This window comes from Adiantum capillus-veneris, chromosome 10, assembly GCF_014529385.1.
Source record: "Adiantum capillus-veneris isolate H3 chromosome 10, ASM1452938v2, whole genome shotgun sequence".
Lineage (NCBI taxonomy): Eukaryota > Viridiplantae > Streptophyta > Polypodiopsida > Polypodiales > Pteridaceae > Adiantum > Adiantum capillus-veneris.
This window is the reverse complement of record NC_140940.1, coordinates 101,125,274-101,152,698: the sequence shown is the minus strand read 5'-3', so window position 1 is coordinate 101,152,698 and position 27,425 is coordinate 101,125,274. Positions and strand designations below refer to the sequence as shown.

The 27,425-nt window shown below is 40.4% G+C and overlaps 1 protein-coding gene across 1 annotated transcript in view; it reads right to left on the bottom strand.

Annotated features, from left to right (window-relative positions):
• The window catches only part of LOC147449351 (uncharacterized), a 198,764-nt gene that overhangs the window by 148,006 nt on the left and 23,333 nt on the right, over window positions 1–27,425 (bottom strand). Inside the window, 8 exon segments of the mRNA XM_086521546.1 lie at window positions 3,284–3,373; window positions 3,477–3,557; window positions 6,301–6,363; window positions 6,627–6,653; window positions 21,541–21,628; window positions 21,727–21,835; window positions 22,684–22,908; window positions 24,422–24,477. Coding sequence (XP_086377672.1) covers window positions 3,284–3,373; window positions 3,477–3,557; window positions 6,301–6,363; window positions 6,627–6,653; window positions 21,541–21,628; window positions 21,727–21,835; window positions 22,684–22,908; window positions 24,422–24,477 — 739 coding nt within the window.

Sequence of the window (27,425 nt, the reverse complement as noted above, 5' to 3'; positions counted from 1 at the left end):
ATGATAACTTTTTTCACCGCTTCCCTAAGGTTTTTCTAAGCTCTCCTAACTTTCTTATAATTTTCTATATCTTTTTCCTAATTTTCCCATCAACTTTTAAGCTAATAATCTACTTATTTTGGGCTTAATATTTATTGTATTTAATTTTTCTTAAATATTTCATTTCCTTAATTTGATATCATAGGTTTTCACTTACTATAATTTTTCTAAAAACTTTTAACAAAAAATTCTATTTATTTTAATTAATCAATTGCTAAAAATAAGACTTTTGGTCAATTATAATTTACTAACCTCACTAATTAACTATGGTATAATTATCACAGGTAGATAAGGATATTTTTGACCTCTAGTAATTATCTTATTTTTTTCCAGCTTAGTTATATAATTTCCATCTTCAATTTTAAGCTAGAATTAGGATAATTTGACTTAAATAAATACTTATACTACTTTTTAAACCTTGAACTATTTATCACGGCCTCTTTATTATGTAATCTAATTGTGATAAATAGAATGTAATCAGATAGCATGATTTACTAATTTTCCGCTTGAAATTTTCACCAAAATTAGTATATTTTGACTTAGATAAATATCTATACTACTTTTCTAACCTTGGCATAATTATCACGGCCTCTTTACCCTATAATATAGCTTTGATAAATAGCATGTAATCATATAGAATGATTTACTAATTTCCCTCTTTAGTTTTTAGCTAAAAAATATGTAATTTGAATTAGATAACTATCTATACTACTTTTCTAACCTTATCATAATTATCACGGCTTCTTTACCCTAGAATATAGCTCTGATAAATAGCATGTAATCATATAGCAATGTTTACTAATTTTTTGCTTTAGTTTTTAGCAAAAAATAGAGTAATTTGACTTAGATAAATATCTACACTACTTTTCTAACCTTGGCATAATTATCACGGTCTCTTTACCCTATAATATAGCTTTGATAAATAGGATGTAATCCTATAGCATGATTTACTAATTTCCCTTTTTAGTGTTTAGCTAAAAATAGAGTAATTTGACTTAGATAAATATCTATACTACTTTTCTAACCTTGAAATAAATATCACGGCCTCTTTATCCTATAATATAGCTCTGATAAATAGAATTTAATTATAGCATATAATTTACTAATTTTTCCTATTTAATTTTCTCTAAAACTCAAGTATTTCTGCTAAATCAATTATCTAGATTAGTTATCTGAGCTTTTCCTAATTATTAAGGAATCTTTAACACCTAATTATTCACTGATAAATATATCACAACATTTGAGCTCAATTTATTAATATTTCGTATTTAAATTACTAAAAAAATAGAGTATTTCTGCTAACTTAATTAGTTGGATTAATTTTCTGAGCTTATCCTAATTATCACGGGTTTTTGAACACCTATTTAACCACTGATAAATATATCACAACATTTGAAATCCATTTATCAATTTCTCGTATTTAAATTACTCAAATAACCGAGTATTTATGCTAACTTAATTATCTAGATTAATTTTCTAAGCTGCTCCTAATTGTCACGGGTTTTTGAACACCTAATTAACCACTGATAAATATATCACAACATTTGAAATCCATTTACTAATTTTCCCTCTTTAAATTATTGGAAAAACAGAGTATTTCTCCTAACTTAATTAGCTAGATTAATTTTCTGAGATTCTCCTAATTGTCACGGGTTCTTGAACACCTAATTAACCATTGATAAATATATCAGATCATTTGAAATTCATTTACTAATTTCCCCTATTAAAATTGCTAAAAAAACAGAGTAATTATGCCTAATTAATTAGAAAAAATTCTCAGAAAATTATAGGATAATTTTTTTAAATTAATAACTGTCTAATGCATCTCTGATAAATAATTCAACTTAATCTAATCCTAATTAATATTTTTACCATTAGTTCATGGTTAATTTGTTTAATTTCCGTCTTAATATGATATGATAAATAATCACCTTAGTATTACTAAGCTTAATTATAATAATCAACAGAGATTAATTAATTTAAAGAGGTTTAAGGAGCATGCATGGGCCTAATCTTTGATTTATTAGCAATTTATCTTAATCTAACCTTGCTAATTCAGAAGGATTAGGTTAATTACCGTTAGGGTTAATCAATTAGAGATTAAACTCTAATGATTTCTACGTTGTGTTCTCTCTAAATGAGAGAGAGAGTAGCAAGGCTCCGAGTCTCTCCAAAATGTGAAGCTAGGGGTCTTATTTATAGTTTTTTGGTACTCTTAAGCTCTCACATGCTTAAAAAAGCAGTTGCTTGTAGTTCAAGCAGCCCCCTACAGGTCAAAAAACGACCCCTGCTGCTAAATGAGTCCCTGGCAGGTCAATGATGACCCTCCCATTACCTGCCAGCTTTTAAAATATCAATTTTGCTATAATTTGATCTATGTTTGCTTAATTGGTAAATATCTTGTAAATATCTGGGAGACCTTTAATAAAGTCTATGCTTAAATGATTAATGTAACCCTTAAATTTTTCTATTTTACTCAATTCATAGTGTAAACTTCCAGGGGTCATAACTATGCCAGTTTTTATCGGAATTCAATTCTGAAAATTTCTAGCCCGGGGTTTGCTGTGCTTAAGATTCCAAAAATACCAATATTTGCCATGGTCGGACAATTCTACATTGTTTTTTCAATAATCATATCAGTTTGATTAAGCTTTATACAACCTTTAAGGTTTCATAAACTAGAAACCTTACAGAGAGCTTTTGGAGGGAGCTTTTTCTAATCCTTTCAATGGTATAGTGTTTGCAAGGAAAAAGCTTTTGATGCCTAGTTGAAGAGAGCTTTTTGTAGGAAGCTTTTTTTGTTATTTTACAATCCAATAGAACCTTCAGACTAACATGTACATTGAAAGTAATTATGATTCGAACATAGAAGAAGGATCATTTTAGAGTTTAGTGGCTATCTAGATATATTTTAGCTAGCACCAAAGCCTATATTTATAGACAATCTCTATTTCCCCCCTCCCTCTCTTCCCTCTCACTATTCCCATCTCTCTATCCTCACTTTCTCTACCCCTCCCTACACTTCTCTTTCTCTCTCTATCTTACCCCTCCCCCCCCCCTCTCTCTCTCTCTCTATCCCTCTCCCACCATTTCTCTTTCTCTCTCTATCTCTCTTCCCCTCTGTTCCCCTCTCTCTCTCTCTCTCTCTCTCTCTCTCTCTCTCTCTCTCTCTTCAGCTGGACGCTAGCGCCCTCTCATAGTGATCGCAAGAGATAGAGCTGGGGGGGGGGGGGGGGGGGGGGGGGGGGGGGGGGGCGCTAGCGTCCAGCTGAGAGAGAGAGAGAGAGAGAGAGAGAGAGAGAGAGAGAGAGAGAGAGAGAGAGATAACATGCATCTGCATCAAATTGATCTACCCCTAGAGAACATAGCGCTAGCACAAATGAGCCATAGCCGATGGATAGAAGATATAATGGAGAAGTAAAAGAAAGCCCGCTAGCGTCCAGCTGAAGAGAGAGAGAGAGAGAGAGAGAGAGAGAGAGAGAGAGAGAGAGAGAGAGAGAGAGAGAGAGAGAGATAACATGCATTTGCATCAAATTGATCTACCCCTAGAGAACATAGCGCTAGCACAAATGAGCCATAGCCGATGGATAGAAGATATAATGGAGAAGTAAAAGAAAGCCCGCACTAAAGTTATTGTCGTTTCTAGTGCTAGAGGTATCATCTTTGTTGCTACCATCATCAGAACCATGCACTTTCAAAATCCAAAAGCAAGAATCAGATCTCCTCATGTGGTGCTGAAATGGGAATGCATAATCATGGTGCACCCAAAACACCCACCACTAGTGCAATGGTTTGGCACAAAGCACACACCCATAGATGCCCAACATAGGATTTTGCAATAAAATCTCCAAGCAAGGAGGCCAAGAACATAGAGCCCATCCAATTGTTGCTTCTCTTGCCACAATGGCACTCCCCTCCGGAAGCACGTATTTGAAGAAGAGGACTAGGTTGAAGAAGACTCCAAAGAACGCAATGTGCCAAAAGCATATAGTGCCTTCAACCAACCTGGCCCCCACCTCACCTTGTCTTGCACATACACCACTACCGTAAATGCAAAGAACACCCCTATGTTCACCACAAAAAAGAACCAGTTGAAGAAGGACCATGTAGATGCCTACGAGTAGAACCCCTTCATGTGAGCTTAATGGCCCCCCACATTCAATGGCCCCCGTCTCACATGATGGCCTCAGAGATCTCACTGTTGCTGAGAGCATTATGAGCATTAGTCCCTACGGTTTCACCAAACATTAACACCATGATAAGTTCATGCCATGAAGTCTGGAGCAAAAGCTTCACTCTTAGCCTTCTCTGCATTTGATGAGCATCAAGAACCTATACGTGCAACACAAGGCTAGCATCTTGTGCTGTTGCAAAGACAAGTGTTGTAGATAATTACTAACCCTTTGTGTGTGTGTGTGTGTGTGTGTGTATGCGCATGCTTGTGCTTGCGCTTGCACGTGTGCATGCATGCACACCGACGTGCGGTCACAAGTGATGAAGTAGGTGGCCGAGGAGTCTTCACTAGTTAATGCCAATGGTGTATTCATGTGCACAGCTCACAAGTATCTTGACGCGAGAAAAACCATTGGTCCTGCTTCAAAGGATAGCTTGCCAAGATGTAACAGACTGAGTAAATGTCAATTGTGCAAAAGCATCCCAGATATGCATCGGCCAGGAACCCCCTCAGGATGCCCAACACATATGCAGCTCCTATCCAATGGTGACCATATTGACGGCTTTTCGTGATGGCTCGTGCATCTCATCCAGCAAGTTCAAAAATCGAGTAAAACGCCAGTCTCTCCATTGCTTCGATGGCTGTCAAATGCAAGAAACTAGCTAAGCAAAACAGATTTTGTTGGTTGAATCTAGGCCCATGAACCTCCATCTTGAGTTAGAGCTTCCAGATTAGAGAGCATACCAAGTATGAAGCAAGCCACTCTCCAACCCCCCTACCCAAGGCCTGTGCCAACCACAGGTACGTTGTCATCCATGTGAGAAGGTGATTGCAATTGTTTTGGCCCGCCCTCCTTGACCGCATCATCATAATAGCTAGACTTCATGGCTCTCTACTTGTGTGCGAATAGGTGTGTCCCCGACCAGAGCGCGCTAGCGCTCAGCTACATAGAAGGTCAAAGTGCAGGCCATCCGGAGAATTAGCGTCCACATCAGCCGACGAATCAGCGTCCCTTTGCTAGCTTTGTCTTTTCTCTTTGTGCGCAATGAGCGGCTCATGGTTAGCGTCTACTTGAACGAGAATCAGTCTTCCTGCAGCTTGCGAGGCGGTCGTGGGTAGACAGGGGCGTGGAAGAGAATAAGAAGAAGAAGACAATTTTAACTTGCATTAGCTGCTAGCGTAGGGCACTAGCGCTCAGTTACTGAAAACGCAATCGAGAGAGAGTAGAGATAGAGTGAGACAGATGATATGATAAATATATAGATTTAAAATTGAAATGGGAAATTATCAAAATACCCCTCTAATTTGTGGAAATTCTCAACATACCCCTCAAATTTCAAAAACTCCCAAAATACCCTTTTATCTATTTTGCTCGGACTGCTGAAGATTTTCTACTATTTATTGCTTTTTGACAATTGAGATCCGTTTTTGAGTGCTTAGCATGTAATTTGTCACAAATTCTCTGCAAAGAAGGCAATTAGGTCTAAAAATAATGGAGCGATTCATCTCCAAAGCCTACAAAACCAGCTCAAATTCAAGTTTTAGCATCTTGTGTTAACAATCACTCTTCGTATACGAAAAGCTACAAATTTGAAGGGCCCTTTGGGAATTTATGACAAAATATTGGGGTATTTTGAGAATTTTTTGAAATTTGAGGGGAATTTTGGTATTTTTCTCAAAATTAAATCATTTGTGTTTAAAGGGCACTCTTTCTTCAGTTGGAGCTATCATGCAAATTGTCCTCTCAAAGTGACCGCAACTTTCTATTTCTCTCTTTTTCTTCAGTTGGATGCTAGCACCCTCTCCCTCTCATAGAGAGAGAGAGAGAGAGAGAGAGAGAGAGAGAGAGAGAGAGGGACAGAAGATTGAGCAAAAAAGGGACTATATAGAGAAAGTAATAGATGAATTTTTAAATTGCTAATAATTTTTTACGCTTTTCTAATTGAAGTGAGTATTCTATCTCTATCTCTTTCTCTCTCGCTCTATCTCTCCTTCTCTCTCCATCTCTCTCATTCTCTCTTGCACACGCTCGTAGTGGGCGCTAGCGCCCAGTTTGGGCATGCGCATGTGTGTGTGTGTGTGTGTGAGAGAGAGAGAGAGAGAGAGAGAGAGAGAGAGAGAGAGAGAGAGAGAGGGAGAGATCGAGAGATCTATAGAGATAGAGCGAGAGAGATGATATGAAAAATATATATATTTAGAAATTTAAACTTTTGCGTTTTTTTATAATAGCAAATCTCTCTCCCTAACGCTATCAATCCTAGCGTTCTCGTTCTCCTTTTCCATCTCTCTCTCTCTCTCTCTCTCTCTCTCTCTCTCTCTCTCTCTCTCTCTCCCCCCCCCCCCCAACTGGGCGCTAACGCTCTCTCTAAGTGAGCTCAATAGATAGAGCGAGAGAGAAAGAGAGAGGGAGAACGTGCGAGAGGGAGAAAGGGGTAGGAGACTGAGAGTTGGAGAGCCTATATAAAGAAGTCCTAAGGTGAGTTTTTAATTTGCTAAGAATTACTAATGCTTTTGTGTCTGAGGTGAGTCTCGTATCTTTGTCCACTTCTCTCGCGCTCTATGTCTCCTTCTCGCTCACGCTATCGCTCCATCTCTCCTGAGAGAGATAGAGGAGCGAGACAAGAGACATGTAGATGAGCTGGATTGTGTCCTGAAGGTAGCATCTCTATTGGGGAGCTGCATCCAAACATTGTGGAGTTAGATCCACCAACCCATGACTTAGAGTAGATATTTCAAACACCACCTCGCATTGTGTGGAAAATGACATTTTTTGTAAACCATTATGAATGATCAATTTGACATTCTTTTGAATAAAGAGATACGCTTATTCTAAAGTAGTATGATTTTGTAATTAAGTGGATTTTTTGAATTCCTGTAACCATTTCCATGAACTCTGAGAGAGATATATAGACTTGTTTGTTCTTGTAATTAAGTGGATTTTTTCTATTCATGTAACCCTTTCCGTGAACTATAAGAGAGATATTGGGAAGGTGTACGCACCTGAGCGCCATATTTAGAGAGTTGGAGTGGTAATGTTTACTTGGAGTTGACTGTGGTTGCCCTTTCTTGGTAGTTGAGCTTGCCACTCGCAAGTTCCCAACTCTCACATGGTGATTCGTCCTCTCTCCTCTGATCTCTCTCTCTCTCTCTCTCTCTCTCTCTCTCTCTCTCTCTCTCTTTGCTTAGGACATAAGACCTGCTCTTCTTTCCATTGATCATCATTTTGGTGTTTGTGGATTGTTTTGAACACTCGTGTCAGATGTTTAGTATGCTCTTCTTTGGTGTCAGATGTTCTTTATGCTCTTGTTCAGTCTTATGTGTTGAGCACAACAACATCAGTCTTGCTTTACATGCTACCCACCATTAAATCACTGCTCTTTCATGTGTTTGACCCGGTGGATCATGTCGGTCTTATGCGTTGAGCACATAAGACCTCCAACGACCCAACCACTACTCTATAGTGGTGTCTGTGGTGTGGTGACATAATTTTGGGTGATGGTGGAGAAGTTATTCCAAATGCCATGAAAAGAAGTGCACTGCTTGTCATTTACCTATAACACAACATCAACAACTTTGCTTTACACACTACCCACCATTTAATCACTGCTCTTTCATGTGTTTGACCTAGTGGATTGTGTTGGTCTTATGCACTGAGCATATAAGACCTCCAACCACCCAACTGCCACTCTATAGCGGTGTCTTTTGATGCGGAAGCATAATTTTGGGCGAAGGGGTGCAAAATCAACGTAAATTTCATGGAAAGAAGTGCATTGCTTTTCATTTTACCTTGGCACAACACCAACATCCTTGCTTTACATGCTACACTCCATTAGATTGCTGCTCTTTCATACGTTTGACCCATTGGATCGTGCAATGGAGGAAGCATCAAGATATATATATATATATATATATATATATATATAGAGAGAGAGAGAGAGAGAGAGAGAGAGAGAGAGAGAGAGAGAGAGAGAAGTTAAATTGGCAAATAGAAGTTATATGGAGTGTGTGATGAGTGGCTATCACTCATTTGGTGGAGGGAGATTTTTGCATAAGATTAGGGAATTTAACACAAACTTAATAGAGAGAGCTTTTTCAATAATTTTGGTAGAAAGTCCATTCTCCAAAAAAGCTCCCTCTAAATCTCCCTCCAAAAGCTCCCTCCAATCCCCTACTCCCATTTCCAACTTGCCAGCTCAGGTCTTACAACAAACTAATAAAAGCTTTCAAGCTTGAATACTCAGACAATAGAGGAGATGAAGACATTCTCTATGAGCTGGACAAGATCAGACAAGAAAAATTATTTGTAAGAAGCTACGGAAAAGATCAAGGAGTTAACCAGGCAGTTGCAGGACCACCTTAAAAAAAAAGACTGTGTGTATGGTTTTTGAATGGGTTTCGCAGCAAGAAGCTGAGAGAGCAAGATGTCCCTGCACCCACGAAGAAGTTCAATGACCTCGTGTAGCGAGCTCTAAAGCTTGAGCAACAAGTCAAGAAGGAGAGAATCCATAAGAAGCGGTCTAGCAGTAAGAACTCTTCTACTGAGAATTCCAATTCTAGTGAGACTTCCAGCAAATCTAATAGAAAATCAGATGAAAAGAGCAAGGACAAGGCTAAGAAAGGGTCTTGGTCCAAAAAACTTGATGAAATGGCAGATTGCTGAAATCAGCCAGACTAGACAACCAGTCATGAGGTTGGAAACCTAGTGCTCCAAATGCAAATCCAAAGATCATGTTTTCAATGAATGTCCACAGTGCACATACTGCAAAGCGTATGGCCATCTACGGAACAATTGTGGTATTCGAATCCATCATTAGAAGGGTAAGGATCTGTCTCTAGCTGCATTTACAAATGCTGAATCAGCCAAGGTAGAGACGACTAGTGTACCTCGAGAGGAAAAATCAAATACCAGTGGGAATGGTGCTGGGAGCGACAGCTACCAAGGGGGTACTGGCTGAGGCCGAGGTCGTGGTAGTTTCCAAAATCGAAGTCCTAACTACTATGCTTGTGGGAAATATGGACACTTTGCAGCACAATGTCCAGAAGCACCCAGTATTGTAGCTATTGAGGCAAAAGCCCCAAAACTAGTTCCAGTACGGGCAATCACTCGCAGTAAAGGGGTGATTATTGAAGAAATTCCACACAAGCCTGTGAAACCAGTGAGTCCTGAAACCAGCAAGTGGACTCAACAGAGAGAAGTTTGGAAGGCTAAGGGCAAGGAGAAGGTAGTCGATGAATGGCAAGAGCAGCAAGAAGTGGCAGCTAAGATCACAGAGGATCTAGCTAAGAAGCTACCAGAGCAGCCAGAGAGTTATGATGCTCGAGTTATTGAGAAGATACCAGCTCAGTCTTCTGAGAAAAGACAACATTCAGGATCTGGAATCTCTGAGACCATGCTTGTTGCAGTGCAAGGATTGGTGGATGATTTAGGATACACGAAATCATATTCGACCTCAATGGGAAACACTAAACTGGGAAAGAGACACCAGAACAGAGGATTGGCACTATGAAGATAGTCCTGATTCCTCGACTTCTAATAATAATTCTGACCAAGAAAGAGAAGAAATCCATGTCAAAATCTGTGAGCGAATTCAAAAATTTACAATTGAATTAGAAGATATCAGGAAAGACTTTGCTTGAAGCAGCAAAATTCATCAGATAGTGGAGAAAGGTTGGAGCCGATGCTCTTCTTCTCTCTCTCTCTCTCTCTCTCTCTCTCTCTCTCTGAATTCTTCAATGTTAATGAGATGGGATCTTACTCCAGATGACCTGCGATGAAGAGATGGAGATGACCATATGCGCAAACCTCTCTACTCCATGTAGTGCTTAGGAGAGTGGAGGAAACCACACGCATGGGAGGGTGGTGCAAGGCAGAAGGGGAGGAAGGAGGGTGCAAGACAACAGGTAGAAGTAGCGAACAACGTTAGCAAAGAGATGAATATTCTTCCGTAATGGATTTTATCCCAAAAAGGTCAAGCCATATCAAGTTGTGAAACTAAAGGTGAAATAACAAGGTGATGAGAGGCTGCTAAAGTTAAGAGGTAAAGAGATTTATAGGAAGTATGTCAAAATCAATGGCTACAATCGCAAGTTGAATTGGCAGCTGTCAGAGATGATGAAGTGCTAGTAATCCAGGTGGACTACAAGGTCAGGAAGCAATGGGAGCCACTATCCCCAGTGTTATATTGGATGGAGGGGCACGTGTGAATATTTTGGGGGCATATCTTCAGCAAAGGCTTGGTATCACGGATTTGAAACCAGTACCCTTTAAGGTTTGAATGGCCGATCGGAGAGTTGTTCAGGCAACTGGTATGATGGAGAATATGCAGATTAGGGTGGGTAAAGAAAAATTCAAGACCAAATTTCTAGTATTGGATGTTCAAGGAGCATATGGTATGCTACTGGGACGGCCATGGCTGCGGACAGCGCAGGCTGTTCATGATTATGCCAATAAGACCCTAACAATACATGGAACTAGTAGGAGAATCTAGGTCAAGACAAATAACACCAAAAGTTGGAAGAAGGCACTTCGACTAGAAGAGCGTTGCCAGAAGTATGGGGTTAAGAAGATTGAAAGGATGCTTGCAACAATGAACATTTTTCCATTGGCTAAAATAGACTTAAATGCAGTATTATTCGACAAGGATCAAGTTGAGAAATAGAGGAAGTAGTTTCCAGATCAGTTCACTGAACTGAATCTTGGAGAAAGACCAGTTCAGTTGACTGGACAACCAAAGAAACGAGCTGCCTCCAAAGAAGAATGTTCAAATTCCAATACACTAGCGCACATTGAAGAGGTTACTGGAGTTCAGAATGAGAATCCAGAACTAACAGGTCCGTCCTGGGATTATGGTGAGGAGTCAACCAAAAGGAAAGGAGATGGGCCAAATTGGTTGCTTCCAGATGATCAAGAAATTGAAGAATAGAATTTGGGTTCTGTAGAAAGTCCTCGATTGATCAAAGTGAAGAAGCATCTGAACCCAAAAATGAAAGAAAAAGCCCGACTTATGTTCCAAAAATACAAACTGATTAAAAAGGTGTAGATCTAGAGGTTTGCCAACACAGAATACCTATGAAACTAGATGCCAGACTGTATTTGCATGGGAACATACTCATTTAAAAGGTGTAGATCTAGAGGTTTGCCAACACAGAATACCTCTGAAACCAGATGCCAGACTAGTACATCTATAGAGGTACAAAATGAATCCAAACTATGCCAAGAAGGTCAAAGAGGAAATCGCCCAAGGCGGTCACTTATCAAAAGCTTCCTATATCACGTGCGTTCAAGAGGTTATTAATAATACCTCAATATACATACTATATTTACACTACATGCCTATTTAAAAAACCCCCACCACCCTGTGTATGTATACATTTTGATCTTTTAATAATCCTCTCCGGTTAACTCACGTGATAGCATACACATTCTAAAAAGTGACCGCCCCGGGGGAAATCGACAACATTCTGAAAGTCGGATTCATCACAGAGGTCGTCAGCAGTGACTGGCTATTCCCTATAGTGGTGGTACCAAAGAAGAATGGAAAACTCAGTCTATGTGGATTATCATAAATTGAATGCTCAAACTATCAAAGATCCTTTTCCATTACCCTTTACTGACATGCTTCTTGATGAGATTGCAGGCCATGATATGTATAGTTTTATGGATGTCTACAATGGTTATAACCAGTTAAAGATTGCTCCTGAAGATTAGAGAAAAACCACATTTATTACTGAATGGGGTTCATTCATATATTTAGTCATTCCATTTGGTCTCTGCAATGCTCCAACAACATTCCAACGTTGCATGATGGAGATATTCAATGAATTCTTGCACCAATTTTTAGCTATATTTATGGATGACTTCACTGTATTCTCGACCAAGAAGGAGAATCTATTGTTTTTGGAAATAGTTTTCCAACGATGTAAGGAGAAGAGGATCTGTTTGAATCCATTCAAGTCTATTTTTTTTTCTGGAAGGAACAATTACTGGGGTATATAGTGTTCAAGAATGGCATAGAGATGGCCAATGATAAAATCCAGTGTGTCCAGCACGCCAAGGCACCCCGCACAACATCTGAATTAAGTTCATTCTTGGGATATATAAATTTTTATAGAAGATTTGTTCACATGTTTGCTTCCAAGGCATTACCTTTATATGAGCCTACCAAGAAAACCAGTAAGTTCATCTGGACTTCGGAATGTGAGGAAAGCTTTCAATGTCTTAAAAATGCCATTATCAGTAAGCCAGTACTCCGACAACCAGATTGGGATGTTATATTCCATGTGCATGTCGATGCTTTGGGATTGGCAATGGGGGCAATACTGGCTCACAACCAGATGGGAGGATTGATTATCCAATGTATTTTGCCAGTTGAAGATTCAGTCAAGCTGAACAAGGATATACTACCATGGAGAGAGAAGCCCTAGGAATGGTTTTCAGTGCCACCAAGTATTGTTTACTTACTAGGAAAATTATTTCATTTCTATGTGGATCATTAGGCACTCTTATTTTTTACTAACAAAGTTATTATCCAAGGAAGATTAATGAGATGGATGTTGTTCTTGATGGAGTTCGAATCCCGCATATTCCACAAGCCCAGTAAACCTCATTGTGGTGCTGATTTTCTTTCCAGAAGTATTGAAGGCTACTCTAAAATATCCTTGATGAGGGATGAGCTAGTAGATGCAGAGTTGTTCCAGGTAACAGCTAAGGAGAACTCAGACCCTGAATGGTATGATGTGTATCAGTTCCTTTCAAGAGGAGGATTCCCAGACAATTGGACTCAGAATTAGAATAAAGCTTTGATTATAAAGAGTATGAAGTTCACCATAATAGGAGGATTGCTCTATTGGGCATAGATGGTGTTCTTCAAAGGTGTGTGCCAATGGAAGGGCGAATGCAAGTTATCTCTGAAATTTTGCACGATGGGGATTCTGGAGGACACTTCTCCACTGATATCACTTATAAGAAGATTTTGCAAGCTGGATTATGGTGGTAAACTTTGATAGCGAATGTCCGAAGCTTTTGCAAAACTTGTGATATATGCTAGAGAATGGTTAGATCAATAGCAGCTGATATGACTCCACTTACTCCAGTACAAACACTGGGAGTATTCACAAAATGGAGTCTGAACTTCATGGGACCATTCAAGAAGGTCACTCCAAGGAAGAACCGATACATCTTGATGGCTATCTATCATGTCACCAAATGGGTAGAGGCCAAGGCCCTTCCAGATAATACTGCGAAGTCCATTGTTGTTTTTCCTATTTGAAAACATTATTTGCCGCTATGGATGTCCCATTGAGATTGTGTCTGATCAAGGGACACATTTCATTAATGATACCATGGAAATTCTGATGGAGATGCTCTCAGTTAAGCACATGAAATCATTATCCCATGTGCAATGGTCAAGCAGAGAGTAGTAACAAAACCATCAAGAATATTATAAGGAAGCTTGTTCAAAAGGAGCCACACAAGTGGGATCTCAAGATCTAGACTGCTCTATGGGCCTACAAAACAGCTTATAAAGTCACCACTGGAATGACACCTTTCAAAATGGTGTATGGTATTGAAGCTGTAGTGCCTATTGAATTTGTGATTCCCAATCTCAGAATGGTGGTTGAATATGGATTAGATATTAATCATAATCTCAGACATAGACTGGAGGAATTAGTGCAGTTGGATGAGTTACGACAAAGAGCCATGCTGGAACAGGAGATTGTTTGACAACGAAGAAAGCACTGGCATGATAGAAGAATCAAGGTTAGGGAGTTCCCGAAGGGAGACTTAGTTTTTCTTTATCAGTCCAAACTGGGCCCTCAGAAACCAAATTTAAAGATACCTTGGGCTGGTCCATATGAAGTCAATTGGGTATTTTCCAATGGCACAGTGAGGTTAAAAGACTTATCTGGATTACTGCTGCCAGGTGTTTATAATGGGGACAAGATCAAGCTATATTATTCTAATAAAAAAGATACCTTCAGAGGAGATGATACTGATATTCCGGGTGCTGATGACCAAGGATTATCAGACCTAGCCATTCTAAATATTTTCCATGTAAAACCATGTAAATCAGTGCCAGTGAGACAGAGCTAGTAGAGTTTCAAAGTCTGTACTAGTTCCTATGGGAAAAAGGGCCAACGGGAATGAATGTGATAATCATTAAAGGGATTATGAAACAAAATGGCCAATGTATGTGTGCCACATCGCTAACGATGCACACAACTCTAGGAATGGTAAGTAGTGGAGCTTTTATGGCATGTACGCATATAATATTAAGGCATGTGAGCATTCTTACTCACAAGTCTCCTGCGCGATGACTACATGCTGTTACATACTCACCATCACTAAGATGTGAGAATTCTTCATTGTAATTGAAAACCTCCTCGTAAAAGACTCTGTTGGTCCCTATTTGTCCGTACCTGACACACCTTGCTGCGGATTTGAATATACAAGTAAGTCTTCTTCCTCTATAGATTTGCAGTCCTCGCAATGTACGGGTCGAAAGAACGTGTCGAAGAAGATGCAGGATACAATGGCTGAAAACATAGTAATCATCACTTCTATTCAGGCCTCCCTACCACTTATCCCACACAACAAGATACAAAGATATGTATTTATTGGACAAGCAAAATTGTTGCTATAGTTATGGGATTTGCATGTGGTCGTATAGGCTACGAAGTTGGATTTTGACATAGCTATTATCAAACAGGTTCTTGATTCTTTTAATGTTGAGGAAGGCAATTCCATTGTTAATGGAATAAAAATAACAGCAAAACCTAAAGACATTGCCTACGCCTTTAGATTGCCCAATGAGGAAAAGCCAACCACAGCATCTGCAGAGCAGGTAAGTCTGGCTCTGAAGGAGGATGAAGCAATAAAAAAGAAAAGGAAGGCTGGTGCACAAGGGGTTCCAGTGGAAGAACTGGATGTCCCCTTAGCCTACAGGTTTGTTGCTAAGGCTGTCAGCTTGAAGAACAATCCCACATATGTGTCAGAGAAGGTGTTTGCCATGCCACTCGCAAAAAGGCTGAATGCTAAAGCCAAAATAAATATGATCCAGATCTTGTCTCACAACATTTTATAGCGCACTGCCAAGCTAAAATCTCAGAGTGTATTCAAATCTTGGTATGTCTGGAAATTTTTGTACTGGGCTACTGCTCCAGAAGCCTTTCCCCAGGTAAAGATGGCTTGGAGTCCTAAGCCCATTCCAGTCAATAACAATGTAGAGTTATCTTCAGATGAAGAGGATCCAGGCAATCAATTGGCCACAACTGGACAGAAGAGGAAGTCCGCACAGGTGGAGACCAGTGATTCAAAGAAAGCAAGGATTCTCTCGACAAAGAGTACTGCTCACTGAAGCAACTCGAGAGTTAGGTCCAGCCCCTGCCCATTGAAAAATCCTCAGCAGGATAGACTTCAGCAATGCCCAAAGAGAAGACTCCAACAAATATCAACATTCGAAAAGGCCAGCAAGAAACAACAAGCACTGAATAGGTGGCAGTTAATACTGACAAAGGAAAGGGCCCAACATTGGCCAACCCGATCACCAAAACTCTTTTCAGTAAAATGGATTTATCAGTAGCCAAGAAGGATTGATTGCAGCAATTACAAAATAACCCTCTCAATGGGCGATTGATTCTTCAAAAACCAAATTTGGCATCATTGCCATATGTAGCTCCAGTCATGGTTTATGAGCGAGTTGAATCTGATGCAGCTATAGTAATTGATGTCTGCTCGGCGATCATCCAAACATCATGGAACACTATTGTGCATTCACTAGGACAGATGATGGATGTATGATCTTCCAATGCAGAAGTGGCTGAGTTGAAAGAAGAACTGGAAAGCAACCAACATAAGGCTCGTGAACTTCAACAGAAGATGTATGATCAGTCTCTCAGGCATGGTATTTTTGAGAATCAATCAGCACAAACAATTAAGGAGCTGCAAACAAAGATTCTGAAGCTAGAAATAGAAAATAGGTGAATGAATGAACAAAAGGATGCTGCGGGAAGAGATGCTAACAGATTTCAGACTCTGCTACGAGTAAAGCGTGTAGACTTCAAAGAGCCGCTGACAACCCACATTGTATTAAAGGATTCCCTCACAGAAAGATACATATATAATAACCTTGTTGATATCTTAAATCCACAAGGCAATGTAGCCTTGAATTATGACAATTTGAAGGCACTTATGGGGACTATTCAGAGTGACATGCAAGATAAGGTCTCTTAATACAACACAGCCTTAGAAAATCAGACCATCATGGATTATATCAGTAAGCAAAATGATGCCGACGAGGAGTCTAAGCAGGAAGAAGAGCAGGATGAAGAAGGGGATGACCAGCTGGAGGACAAACTTGATGATGATGATTTTCCTCCTTCTCCACCTTCAGGCTCTAGAGCTGGAGGATCAGCTACCATAGGGGGTAGTGAACCCAACAAAGACCAGCCAAGACCAGCACAAAGACCAGCCAGACTAGCAGTCTGATGATCAGTAGCAAGGCAATGACCAACACAATAAGGGCAACACTGGAGATCCTCCAGTAGACTAGTCACGGTACATTCCAGATAGTAAAGGAAAAGCCAAGGCTGTGACTGCATCCTTCAAGGCTGATGAGAAACACTCTTTACAACTCATCACACTGAACAAGAGATTAAGACATCAAAAAGCTCCTATTACTAGATAATATTTGGAGAACGACACTCTTATTTATGATCTGGAATGCTTCCAAAGGCTGTATGTAGGAGCCAGGGCAATGATTCAGCACGGGAAGTTGGTTGCCTTTCATGATCAAGAGCTGTGTCAATTTCCTCTGTATCCCAGCAGTATCCAGCTACTGGAAAGGGTACCCGAGTGGACAATCACTTCTAATGATATGACTGTCAATCCACATTGGCAGAGCTAGTCCACTATAGATCGCCACTCTATAGCTCTTGAACTGGATCTACTGCTAGGAAACAGACCTACATACAGATGTATGAAGGAGGTCAAGACTCAGGACTCAACTAAAAGAAGTCTTGCTTTAGATGGAGATTGACAGAGGTGTACTGGATCAGAGAGTGTAGGCCATCATTGAAGATCAATCTTCCAGTAGTAAAGGACCCTGAACCCAAATGACAGTAGGAGAACAGGAAACTGCTCTCCAAAAGCTTTTTCAGCTTGTCCAAATTACTAGGAAGATGATGCAACATGAGAACCAAGCTTTCCTCAATTTTTTGGAGTTTGTGCCTGATTCTCTAGTACTCCTGTATGCATTACCTGCCAAAGAGGCCGAATTATCAAGATTCTTCCCAGCCTTGTATCCTCATCATCCAGAACCAGTAGATCGGCTCACTTATTTCAGCATCACTAATGAACTTCAGGATTGGTATGAGTGAGCCACTATTGAATGGAAAGCATGGAAATCATTGGTCAATGATGCTCTCAAAAAGGACATTGTCATGGATCTACGGAAGGAAATGCAAAGGTTCAACTTCTGTATGGGACAGTAGAAGGTCTAGCTCTGTGGATTAATGAAGATCACAAATCAGTTGCTTCAACTGACTGTGGAGTCCTCCATGATTCTTGAAAAGGATATTGTTGCCAAACCCAGGCTGGGACCACAATATAGAGAAATGGTGGAGATTCTCTTCAAGGCCAGACTAAAGGAAAATCATCCACTTCCACAGGGATGGATTCACACAGCCTCGCATTGTCATAAACTGGCCATAACCCGTCTCACTAAGGGAAAACGTAGTCTCTATGATCCCAACACCAAAACTTACAACGCCCTCATACCTTATAAGTTTGAGATCACCACAGAAAGGCAAAATCAGCTTGAGTAGGAGGCTATTTACAGACTTATCCAAATGGCACTAGGACTTCTAAGGCGTCGATGAAGAAGAAGGGCAAGAGGAAGCGGGTTCAATGGAAGGATACTGGGTAGTTCCATCTTAGAATTAGACAGTGGATTTTCCCAGTTAGGCACTGAATCTCCTTGGCTGGGCACCCTTGGAATTACAACTATATGGGTGTCAAGCACTCAACAAGCATGAAGTATGGTATAAATCTAGCAAATACCAAAAGAGTACTATCATGAGGAACATCGGCCAAATTAGAAAACCAGATGGTTTTCTCAACAACAAATCAAAATCAGGTGGTGGATTTTTCAGAATAAAACTTTGGAGTTATACCAAAATTCAAGAAAGGAGGGAAGGATGTAGAAGGCGAGAATAGTCCCAGCAGGCAGGAACTGCTCCTTAGAAGGCCGACTAGTGAGAAGCGGGAATAGCTACACTGGTAGTAATTACCGCAGTTACTGTAGTAACTCTGAGAGCTATAAATAGGACCCGCTACACTGTAACCGGGCTTTTGGCTTTTTGGCTTTCTGACACCTTTGGTTTACAAGCTCTTAGCTTCTAGATTCACCCCTGTAGTCATTTACTCCTGTAATCAATCCTTAGACTTCATCTTAGATTAAGATTGTTCTACACTATACTGATTATCCTTTAGCTATTGATCTGAATCTACAAATACCATTTACCGTCTTCCAGTTGTGTCTTTCATTTTAGTACATCATTCCACTTCAGTTCTCTATTTCAGTCCAGTACTCTGTTTCAATCCTCACTAACTGAACTACCTAGATAATCAGTATCTTGGAACTCTAACACTGGAATAGCTGTCTGAAGAGACCAGCTCCCATTCCACTATTGATGAAGCTCTTAGAATCCCTCAGGAGAATTTTGAGATTTTGCATTATACTATGTTGGAAACTTGGATGAAGTCTTTTGTATTTATGTCTACCGTATGATATAAGAAGAACTAAACTCCAACATCTGGTTCGATTTGCTATGTAAGTTTTGGCTTTCAATGATGAATCTTAAAGAGTACCAAGTTTGTATGCTTTCCGCTATGTTTCATTCTTATATTGTGTAGCACATTTTATGTGACTGATAGAATTTTGTGTGTTCTTTGTACTATTTATTGGCTTCATGAAATTTTGGTTCATGGCAAAAGTACGAATTCTTTTCGCTTGCCGAGACTGTTAGTACATGTTGCATGACATTGTTGAAGGTTGATTGTTCTTTTTAGCATGTCTAGTTTCATTATGTTTCCCTCCTTAATACTTATATCAACAAAGTTTGGTCTTCATGGAATTGATGGTGGATTATGACAGCCATTGATCATGTCATGTTCTGACAAGTGGAAGTCTTGTCTCAATTAAAAATTCTGATGGTCATGAGTATTGTTGGTCAAAGCATCTCATTTACGCGTTTTGATGAATTTTTGGCATTTCAAACAGTTTACATTTGTGGAATTCTTTTTTAGAAACATTGTATATCAAGTTGTTTTTGCAGGAGCACTATTGTCTTTTGCAAAAACATGATGAAGATCCAACAAAGGAAGATGAAAATGCACTATCTATGAAGTTGAAATGCAGGCTTTGCTGATAATTTTCAGATTTTTGTGTCATGCAACTTAAAAATTGAATGTGTTTTGTTGGAGTTTTGGAGGTAAGGATTATAGCTCGTAGTTTGGTTCATTTGAATCATGCGGCAATGAGTCAAGGGCAAGAAGATGCCAACAATTTTTAGATTTGGTGTCATGCAACCTGAAAGTTAATTGTGTATTGTCGAAAGTTTTGTACCTCCTAGCCTTGGTTCACTTCAACCATGGGGCATGTAGACAATAGTGTATCTTGATTGTGAGAGCATGTCACACATAAATGTGGGTCTCCAATGGTCAAGTACAATGCAATTATACGGCTAACATGCTTAGGATAGCTTTGGAGCACATTTAGATTGAACGGGGTGAAATTTTTTCCCCTGCATTATTACAAAGGGTTCCGGTTAGGATTGCTTTTCTTATGCGCAGGGCAAGCATGAAGGTTGCCCTTCCCTAGGACATGCAAGGGTGCCTTGCAATTTCTAGGCCTAAACGAGAGGATAGAAGACACATTTTCCAACTCTGAATAAATTGAGACTCCTCACTCATGTGTAGAATTTACTGACGATGGCGGGCTGAGGTTCTACCCCTGCTCGTGTGGATCCATCAAAAGAGAGTGTTCAACAGCGTTCTCAAAGAACATTCTTCTAAAAAAATAGAAAAATGATTGGTCTATTGAAAATTGTAGGTTTTTTCCCAAAACTTTGCAAGGTTTTTTCACAATTCAACTATGGAAAAACTTGCACTTTTTCTAAAGTACTTTTTTTTTTGGGTAGAAACCAAAATGTAATAGGTGCATTGTAATTGGTCGCACATTTTTTGTGAACAATGATGGTCAAGCAAGGCATAGTTATCAGTTATTTTGGTGATAGCTATGCCTCCATGGTTAGGCAAGGAGAAAGTAAGGGCATAGTACAACATGCAGCCGGTTTGGGTTTGCAAATATGTAGTTTTTGGCATAGTAGCAAAGGTAGTGGGGTAAGACATTAAATGAAGTCTGTATTAATAAGGAAAAGCTAGCCAATGGGCAACGTAGTTAAGTGACGACCACAACTTTTGACTACAGTGCCACCTCTATGAAACGACGAGTTGCCCACAACTTTTGACTACAGTGGCACCTCTATGAAACGACAAGTTGCCCATGTATGGTACACGCCAGTTTGTTAAGTTGGGTTTTTCACCTACACAATCATTCATTGATCTTATAACCTCCAAGTACCCATCAAGGGCTCCAACAATCACCTTAGGTGACTATGAACACAACTCTTGGTTAATGTTCAGGCTTCATAGTGCATGGTATCTCTTAAAGGCAACAATGCTATGCGTGACCACTCCCTAAGCTTGATCCCTCAAATCAAGGACAATGAAGAGGGACATATAAATTGCAATGTCAGTAGATGGGGTGGCCCCCAGTTCGAGTTTACGATGTGCTTTATTTTGAACCTCGAGTGGTGGGATTGGACAAAAAAATAGTGCATGAGAATCGCCACCATGATGGTCAGTCGATTGGAGTGGGCCCTAGCTCGCGTTTACTGTTTACATTTGAGTTGGATTTGCCTACACTTAGCTTAGCATATAGACTTATATTTTATGCACTCGCATGGCTACTTGGTTAGACCATGAGGCTACCAAAGTGTCAACTTGTATTTTACACACTCACATTGACAAGTGCAAGCAAAAACGACCCCAGTGGCCTCTACGCTAGGCTCATGCACACAGAACTCATCACGAGGAGTGAACAGGGGGCACCACCCAGCTTTGAGAGGCTAGGACACGGACAACAAGGATTCAAATAAGACTAACACAACATACTGCACACACACACACACACACACACACACACACACACACACACACACACACACACACACACACACACACACACACACACACACACACACACAGAGAGAGAGAGAGAGAGAGAGAGAGAGAGAGAGAGAGAGAGAGAGAGAGAGAGAGAGAGAGAGAGAGAGAGAGAGAGAGAGAAAGAGCAATGGAGACGTAGATAGAGGGGATGAAAACTCTTCGGAATGTGAGGGAAAACCTGGTATTTACAAAACCCTTCATTTCGACGAGATGGAGACCGTGGAGAGAGAGAGAGAGAGAGAGAGAGAGAGAGAGAGAGAGAGAGAGAGAGAGAGAGAGAGAGAGAGAGAGAGAGAGAGAGAGAGAGAGAGAGAGAGAGAGAGAGAGAGAGCCTATAGTGCATTCTCTAGGGAATTTTCACGTGCGCGGAGATCCTACTCCTGTGCATAGTGACCCTTGGAGTCAGTGTGTGTGCATGACTTCTCTTTTAAGTGCTGACCCCTGATAGTGACCTCTTAGTGCTCGTTTATAGGTGCATGATACATTAGTTTAGTATAAACTGATTAGGTTTAGGGCCCTAAGCTGGAGAGACAAAGCAGGCAGCCAGAGGGTCCCGGATGCTTGATTGGTGCTTTGTTTTGGGAGAAATTAGAAATGATATTCTCCCCGGTGGGCCTTTGTGACCATCACCTAGAGAGAGGTGGAATATACAAAAGGTTCTTTTACAAAGTTTTGGCTTGGAAAACGGAAAAATGAATTACCCTACGGATGTTTACTGAGGAAATGCGTCGTGGATAAGATGATGGCGAATTGCAGGCTGTTGCCGCATGTTGGTGTAGCGCACTCATTAACTTCGGTGCCGACTAGGGCATGCCTTCAACATCATCCTTTGATTTGTTGTCGCCATCGCGTGTTTTTGAATCCTTCATCATCTGTCGATGCGTTGATATCAATTCCTTTGCTTTTTTTGCGTCTTGTGTGTGATGTTGTGTGCGCATTGTTGGTGTGTATGTGACTATATGCGTGTGCTTATGCGTGTAGTGTATGTATGTGTGTTTACATATATGTCCTTGTGAGTGTGTGTGTATGTAAAGAGAGAAAGAGAGCTGAATTTGTTAAATGAGAGAGAGATGGTGAGAGAGCGAGAGATGGGAGAGCCTATGTGAGGGTGTGTGTGTGTGTGTGTGTATGAGGGTTTATGAGTGTGTGTGTATGGAAAGGGAGAGAGGATTTAATTTACACAGATTGAGAGAGAGAGAGAGAGAGAGAGAGAGAGAGAGAGAGAGAGAGAGAGAGAGAGAGAGAGAGAGAGAGAGAGATGGTGGTGGCACTTGCAGACGAACGAGAGGGAGAGAGAGACAGGTGGTGATAATGGAGGATAGAGAGGGAGGAGCATTGTGCCAAGGGTGGCAGGCCCCTCTATGCAAGGACAAGGGGGTGGGGGGGGGGGGGGGGTGGCGGCACCCTGTAGAAACCAAGAAAAACCATTTTTTTATAATTTTTTTAGCTCCCCTCTTAGGGTTAGTTCCCACGGCCAAGGCTTTTGAAAGCCGTCCATCATTAGTCCTCCCCTTCTGGCTAGAGGCATTCATGCCTCTAGCTCTGCTTCTGGAATATCTATCATGAACTCTGGATCAAACCTTAAGAAGTACCTTTTTAGCCTCCATCCATTGACTCTGGTCTTGTGAATTCGACCATATACCTCTATCAATTTGTAGCTACCATTGGCGTATCGCCTTTTGATGATGAACGGCCCTTCCCATCTGGGCTGAAATTTCTTATCTTTCCTAGTGTCGAATCTATTTCCTATCTCAATACTAACATGCCTTTCTTCACACCCTTTTCCTTAAGCTCTTGATTGAATGTGAGTCGGCATCATTCTGCTTGCGTTGTATAGTAGTTGATCACATCTTCCCTGTCTAGCTGAAGCCTTTCTAGACCCAAGATGTGGTTGCAAAGTTGGGCAAATGGGTGCTGTAACTGATTGGCCATGACTCGCAAGCTGGCTATCTCTACCTTGATGGATAGAATGGCCTCTTTTCCATATACCAGATGGAAAGGGGTGAAACCTAGTGATGTTCAAAATGTCATGCAATAGTTCCAAAGAGCGGCCATGAGATGCTTATCCCAATCACTTGTGTGGTTATTCACCTGCTTTGTGATGATCTTACAGATCATGCCGTTTACCTTTTTCACTAGACCATTGCAATGTGGATAGTATGGAGTTGAGTGTCGGCGTGTGATGCCTAGCTTTTTCATCAGTTCTCCCACCAAGTCGCCTCTGAGACCTGGCCCTCTATCAGATATTATCTCCAAAGGTGTGCCAAAATGACAACAGATGTGCTCAAATATGAACTTCACCACTTCTTGGGTTGTAATGTGTGTGGTGGTGCTGCTTCTGCCCATCGGGTCATGTAGTCTACACCAACTAGAATGTACAGTTTACCCGACTGGGCCCTTGGTAAAGGACCAATTTCATCTATCCCAACTTCTCAAACGGTCCATATGAGATGATAGGAGTCTGTGGCTCATAAGCTAGTGTCTGATCACTGGTGGGTACTTGACAAGCTCTGCATGTTTTACACCAATGATGCACATCCTGTTCAGACTAGGCCAAGGGAATTTTTCCTGTAGAATCTTCCTACCATTAATATCTAGAGCAAAGTGGCCGCTGCAAACACCATCATGGAAACTTTATCATCTCGTGATTTCACTGGAGATTGGCACTCGCTTGAGGATGTGGTCTTTGCCCTTGCAGTACAAGGTGCTATTCATAAGGCGATATCTTGTTGCGTTTTTTACAAGCCATTGTTTCTGGCCCTTGGTATACACTTCATGACATTCTCCTATATCTAAGAAGCTGATGATATTGATGAAGGAAATTTGGAATGGCGGCCTCTACACCAAAACAAACTCCATTGTGCCACAAGGGAAATGAGATGAGGGCACCACCTAGTCTTGGAAGCGTGGACTAGGACCGCTACACAAAGAGAGAGAGAGAGAGAGAGAGAGAGAGAGAGAGAGAGAGAGATCACTATGAATGAAGCATTAACCTTAGTGTGTGTACAAGGAATGGATGACTTCAAACACTCCCAACACAAATAGTGATAGCCGTTTTTCGGCTCTCTGTGATTGCCATAGTGAGTTATCCCCCCCTATCAAATCACTCAAACACTGTGGTTACCCTCACCCTTTCACTGTATATAGGTGCGTGTGAGTTAGGAGACTTTTCCCATATCTCCTTACTAAAATAAAAAACCCTCAATTAGCTAGGCATTGGGCTAGTTGAGCCAAAAAAATAAAAAAAATAAGTATATTATGGCCCATGCGTATGTAAATATTTCTTTGTATATAGGGCCTAAATAAAAGATTTTTTCATAATTATTTTGGTATTTATTTAAATATTTTTACGTAGGTGTGTGTTATTTATGCTCTGTACATTGCCTCACCATTACCACAATTTTTCTTACCATTTTTCATACTCTTTATTCCATATAGAAATATTTTCATGTAAGCTTCTCTTATATTTGGTGTAACTCCACCCCAACAAAAATCCAAAAAAACTAGTTTTATTTATGTGTATATTTTTTCACTATTGTGATTTTTCCCTTCCTACATCTATTTTGTTTTTTTTCTAAAAAATTAGAACACCAAAAATATTTATCTTTTTATGGTAGCCTCATAATGAGAGAGATTTCTTTTGACCCCTTTATATTTTTTCCACTTATATTATTTATATTTGACATGTACAATTTTTTAGACCCCTCAATATTTGATTTTCTTAGTTGTACTATTCACTTATATCATGATCTCAACAATATCTTCAATTATAGACCTACTAAATAAGGTCAAGGGTAGGTGGCATGCATACATGCACTATGGAGGGCTTACTCTTGGAGGTATTCAAAAGAATCATCCAAAGAAGGACCCCACAAGGACCTTGTGCAGTGGAAAAAAACGGTCGGTTTTGCTGAATTTTTAAAAGTTCACTTGCTCTCCGAATTTGAAAAGGTGATACAAACAAAAGTTGTAGCTCGTGGGCTGAACTTTTGCCTCAAATTTTTTCATATTTTTTTGAGCTATGAGCTGTGAGCTATGATTTTATTAGTGGACCCCAGTTTTCCCATGCTATGCAGCCACACTCTCTCTTCCACTTTATCATTTTTCTCTTTCACACACACTTCTCCACTCATCATCCCCACCTCTCTCACCACTCCTCTCTGCACCCTACTCACCGTTTCCTCAACCTTGAAGAATAAGAGAAACCATGGTGAACTCATACCTCCCACACACAATTCCATTCCAAAATTGACCACCTAGTCTCATTTTTCCTCCTCCAAATTACCCATATCTATCAAAAAAACCACAAAATTCAGCCTCTTCTCTTAAAAGACAGCATCATGGTGGTTGATTACTCAGCTTCAATTACCTTGTCTCTCAAGGAAGGTCAAGAGTGGATAAAAAATGTACCGTCAAAGCTAGTGGAACGTCAACAAGCGTCAAAATTGACCCTACTCAAGACACTTGGAGCATCAACCTTGTAAGAAATCCACCTTTTCTTACCTCTTAAGAGTTTTTCTTCCTTATTTGTATCCTACATGGATACTCCCATTGTAAATATCCAATTCCATTTGTAAATTAATACTAACTCTACTAACACTAACCCACTATGAAAAGTCCTATCACCTCCATTTCTCTCCTCTCTCTTTCCCCACCAACTTCTTGATAATTCCAAGCAAAAGAAATTAGATAAATTGCTGAAAATCTAACCCAACCATGGTTAGAGGAGTAACCCTAGCCTTCAAAATTGCTATAAAAGGAGGGTGTAGCTAGCACAAAAGGGGGGAGAAGAAAGAGCACTATTCTATAGCTTGAGAAGCCAAGCTCAACCTCTTGAGAAGGAGCTCTTGAGTGGAGTCTCATTGGCATTAGGCATATGTATGTGTTGTATTAGGGGTGATTAGCAAGGGAACTCTATGCCATTGTAAGAGAGAGTGATCATTAAATTGAGAGTAGGAAATCTATCATTTCTCCTACTAGAGTGAGCCCAACATTTGCTGAATCAAGGAGGGTAAATTTGGACTAAGCATGGATACCTTGTCTCCCTTCCAACGTGAAGTCATGGACAATAATGATGTGTAAGTGTCTTGGTGTTTTATTTAAGTTCTTGATAGCTTGTCTCCGGGTATTGTTATCAATTTAGCAATAAATCCCACATGCTATAAGAGGGCGACAGGGTGGAGAGGACTCCCCTGGCCTTAAGACAGTGATTGGGGTGGCTTTTTTCTTGTGATGTGTTGTGGTGTAATTTACTCAGGCTATGTTGAACAAATACTAATCTCACTTTGATTGGTCATGACAGATTTGTAAGAAGGCATTAGTGCAACAAGCACCCCCTTCCCCCTTCTCTCTCTTTCTTATATATATATATTTATGTTTGCTTGATCATTAATGATACACTTCAAAGCAGCCCGAGCACCATCTCCTCTCTCTCTCTCTCTCTCTCTCTCTCTCTCTCTCTCTCTCTCTCTCGTGTTTTAGTGTGTGAGAGTGTTCCATTGGTGCTAGGGTTAGTGTAAATTCCTTGCTTGTTTGTGGGTTGCTCTAACGATTCTCCTCTTTTGCGTCCTAGTTCGCTCTTAAACTAGGTGGTGCCCCTTGTGTAGTTGGGATTTGGCTGGGGGTTTGTTGTTTTGGTTTGTGTTGTGTTGTGCCCCAGCCCCATTGAGCAGCATGGGAGCCTTGAAGGGTGTCTAGAGGTTGCTCTTCTTGTTGCCCGCCCCGGACCGCTTCAAATTGGTGCCCCCACTAAGGACACGCTTGTGTATGTTTTGTGAAGGCTCAACCTTTAGCACAATCAAGTAAGTAGCTTGCATGAATCACGAGAATTTGTATGATCCCTTCATTCCCATTGCAAGGCAAAAGGTACACATATAGTACTAAGTTGCAATTTCAGCGAGTAATTCGTAGAATTTTAGGTCC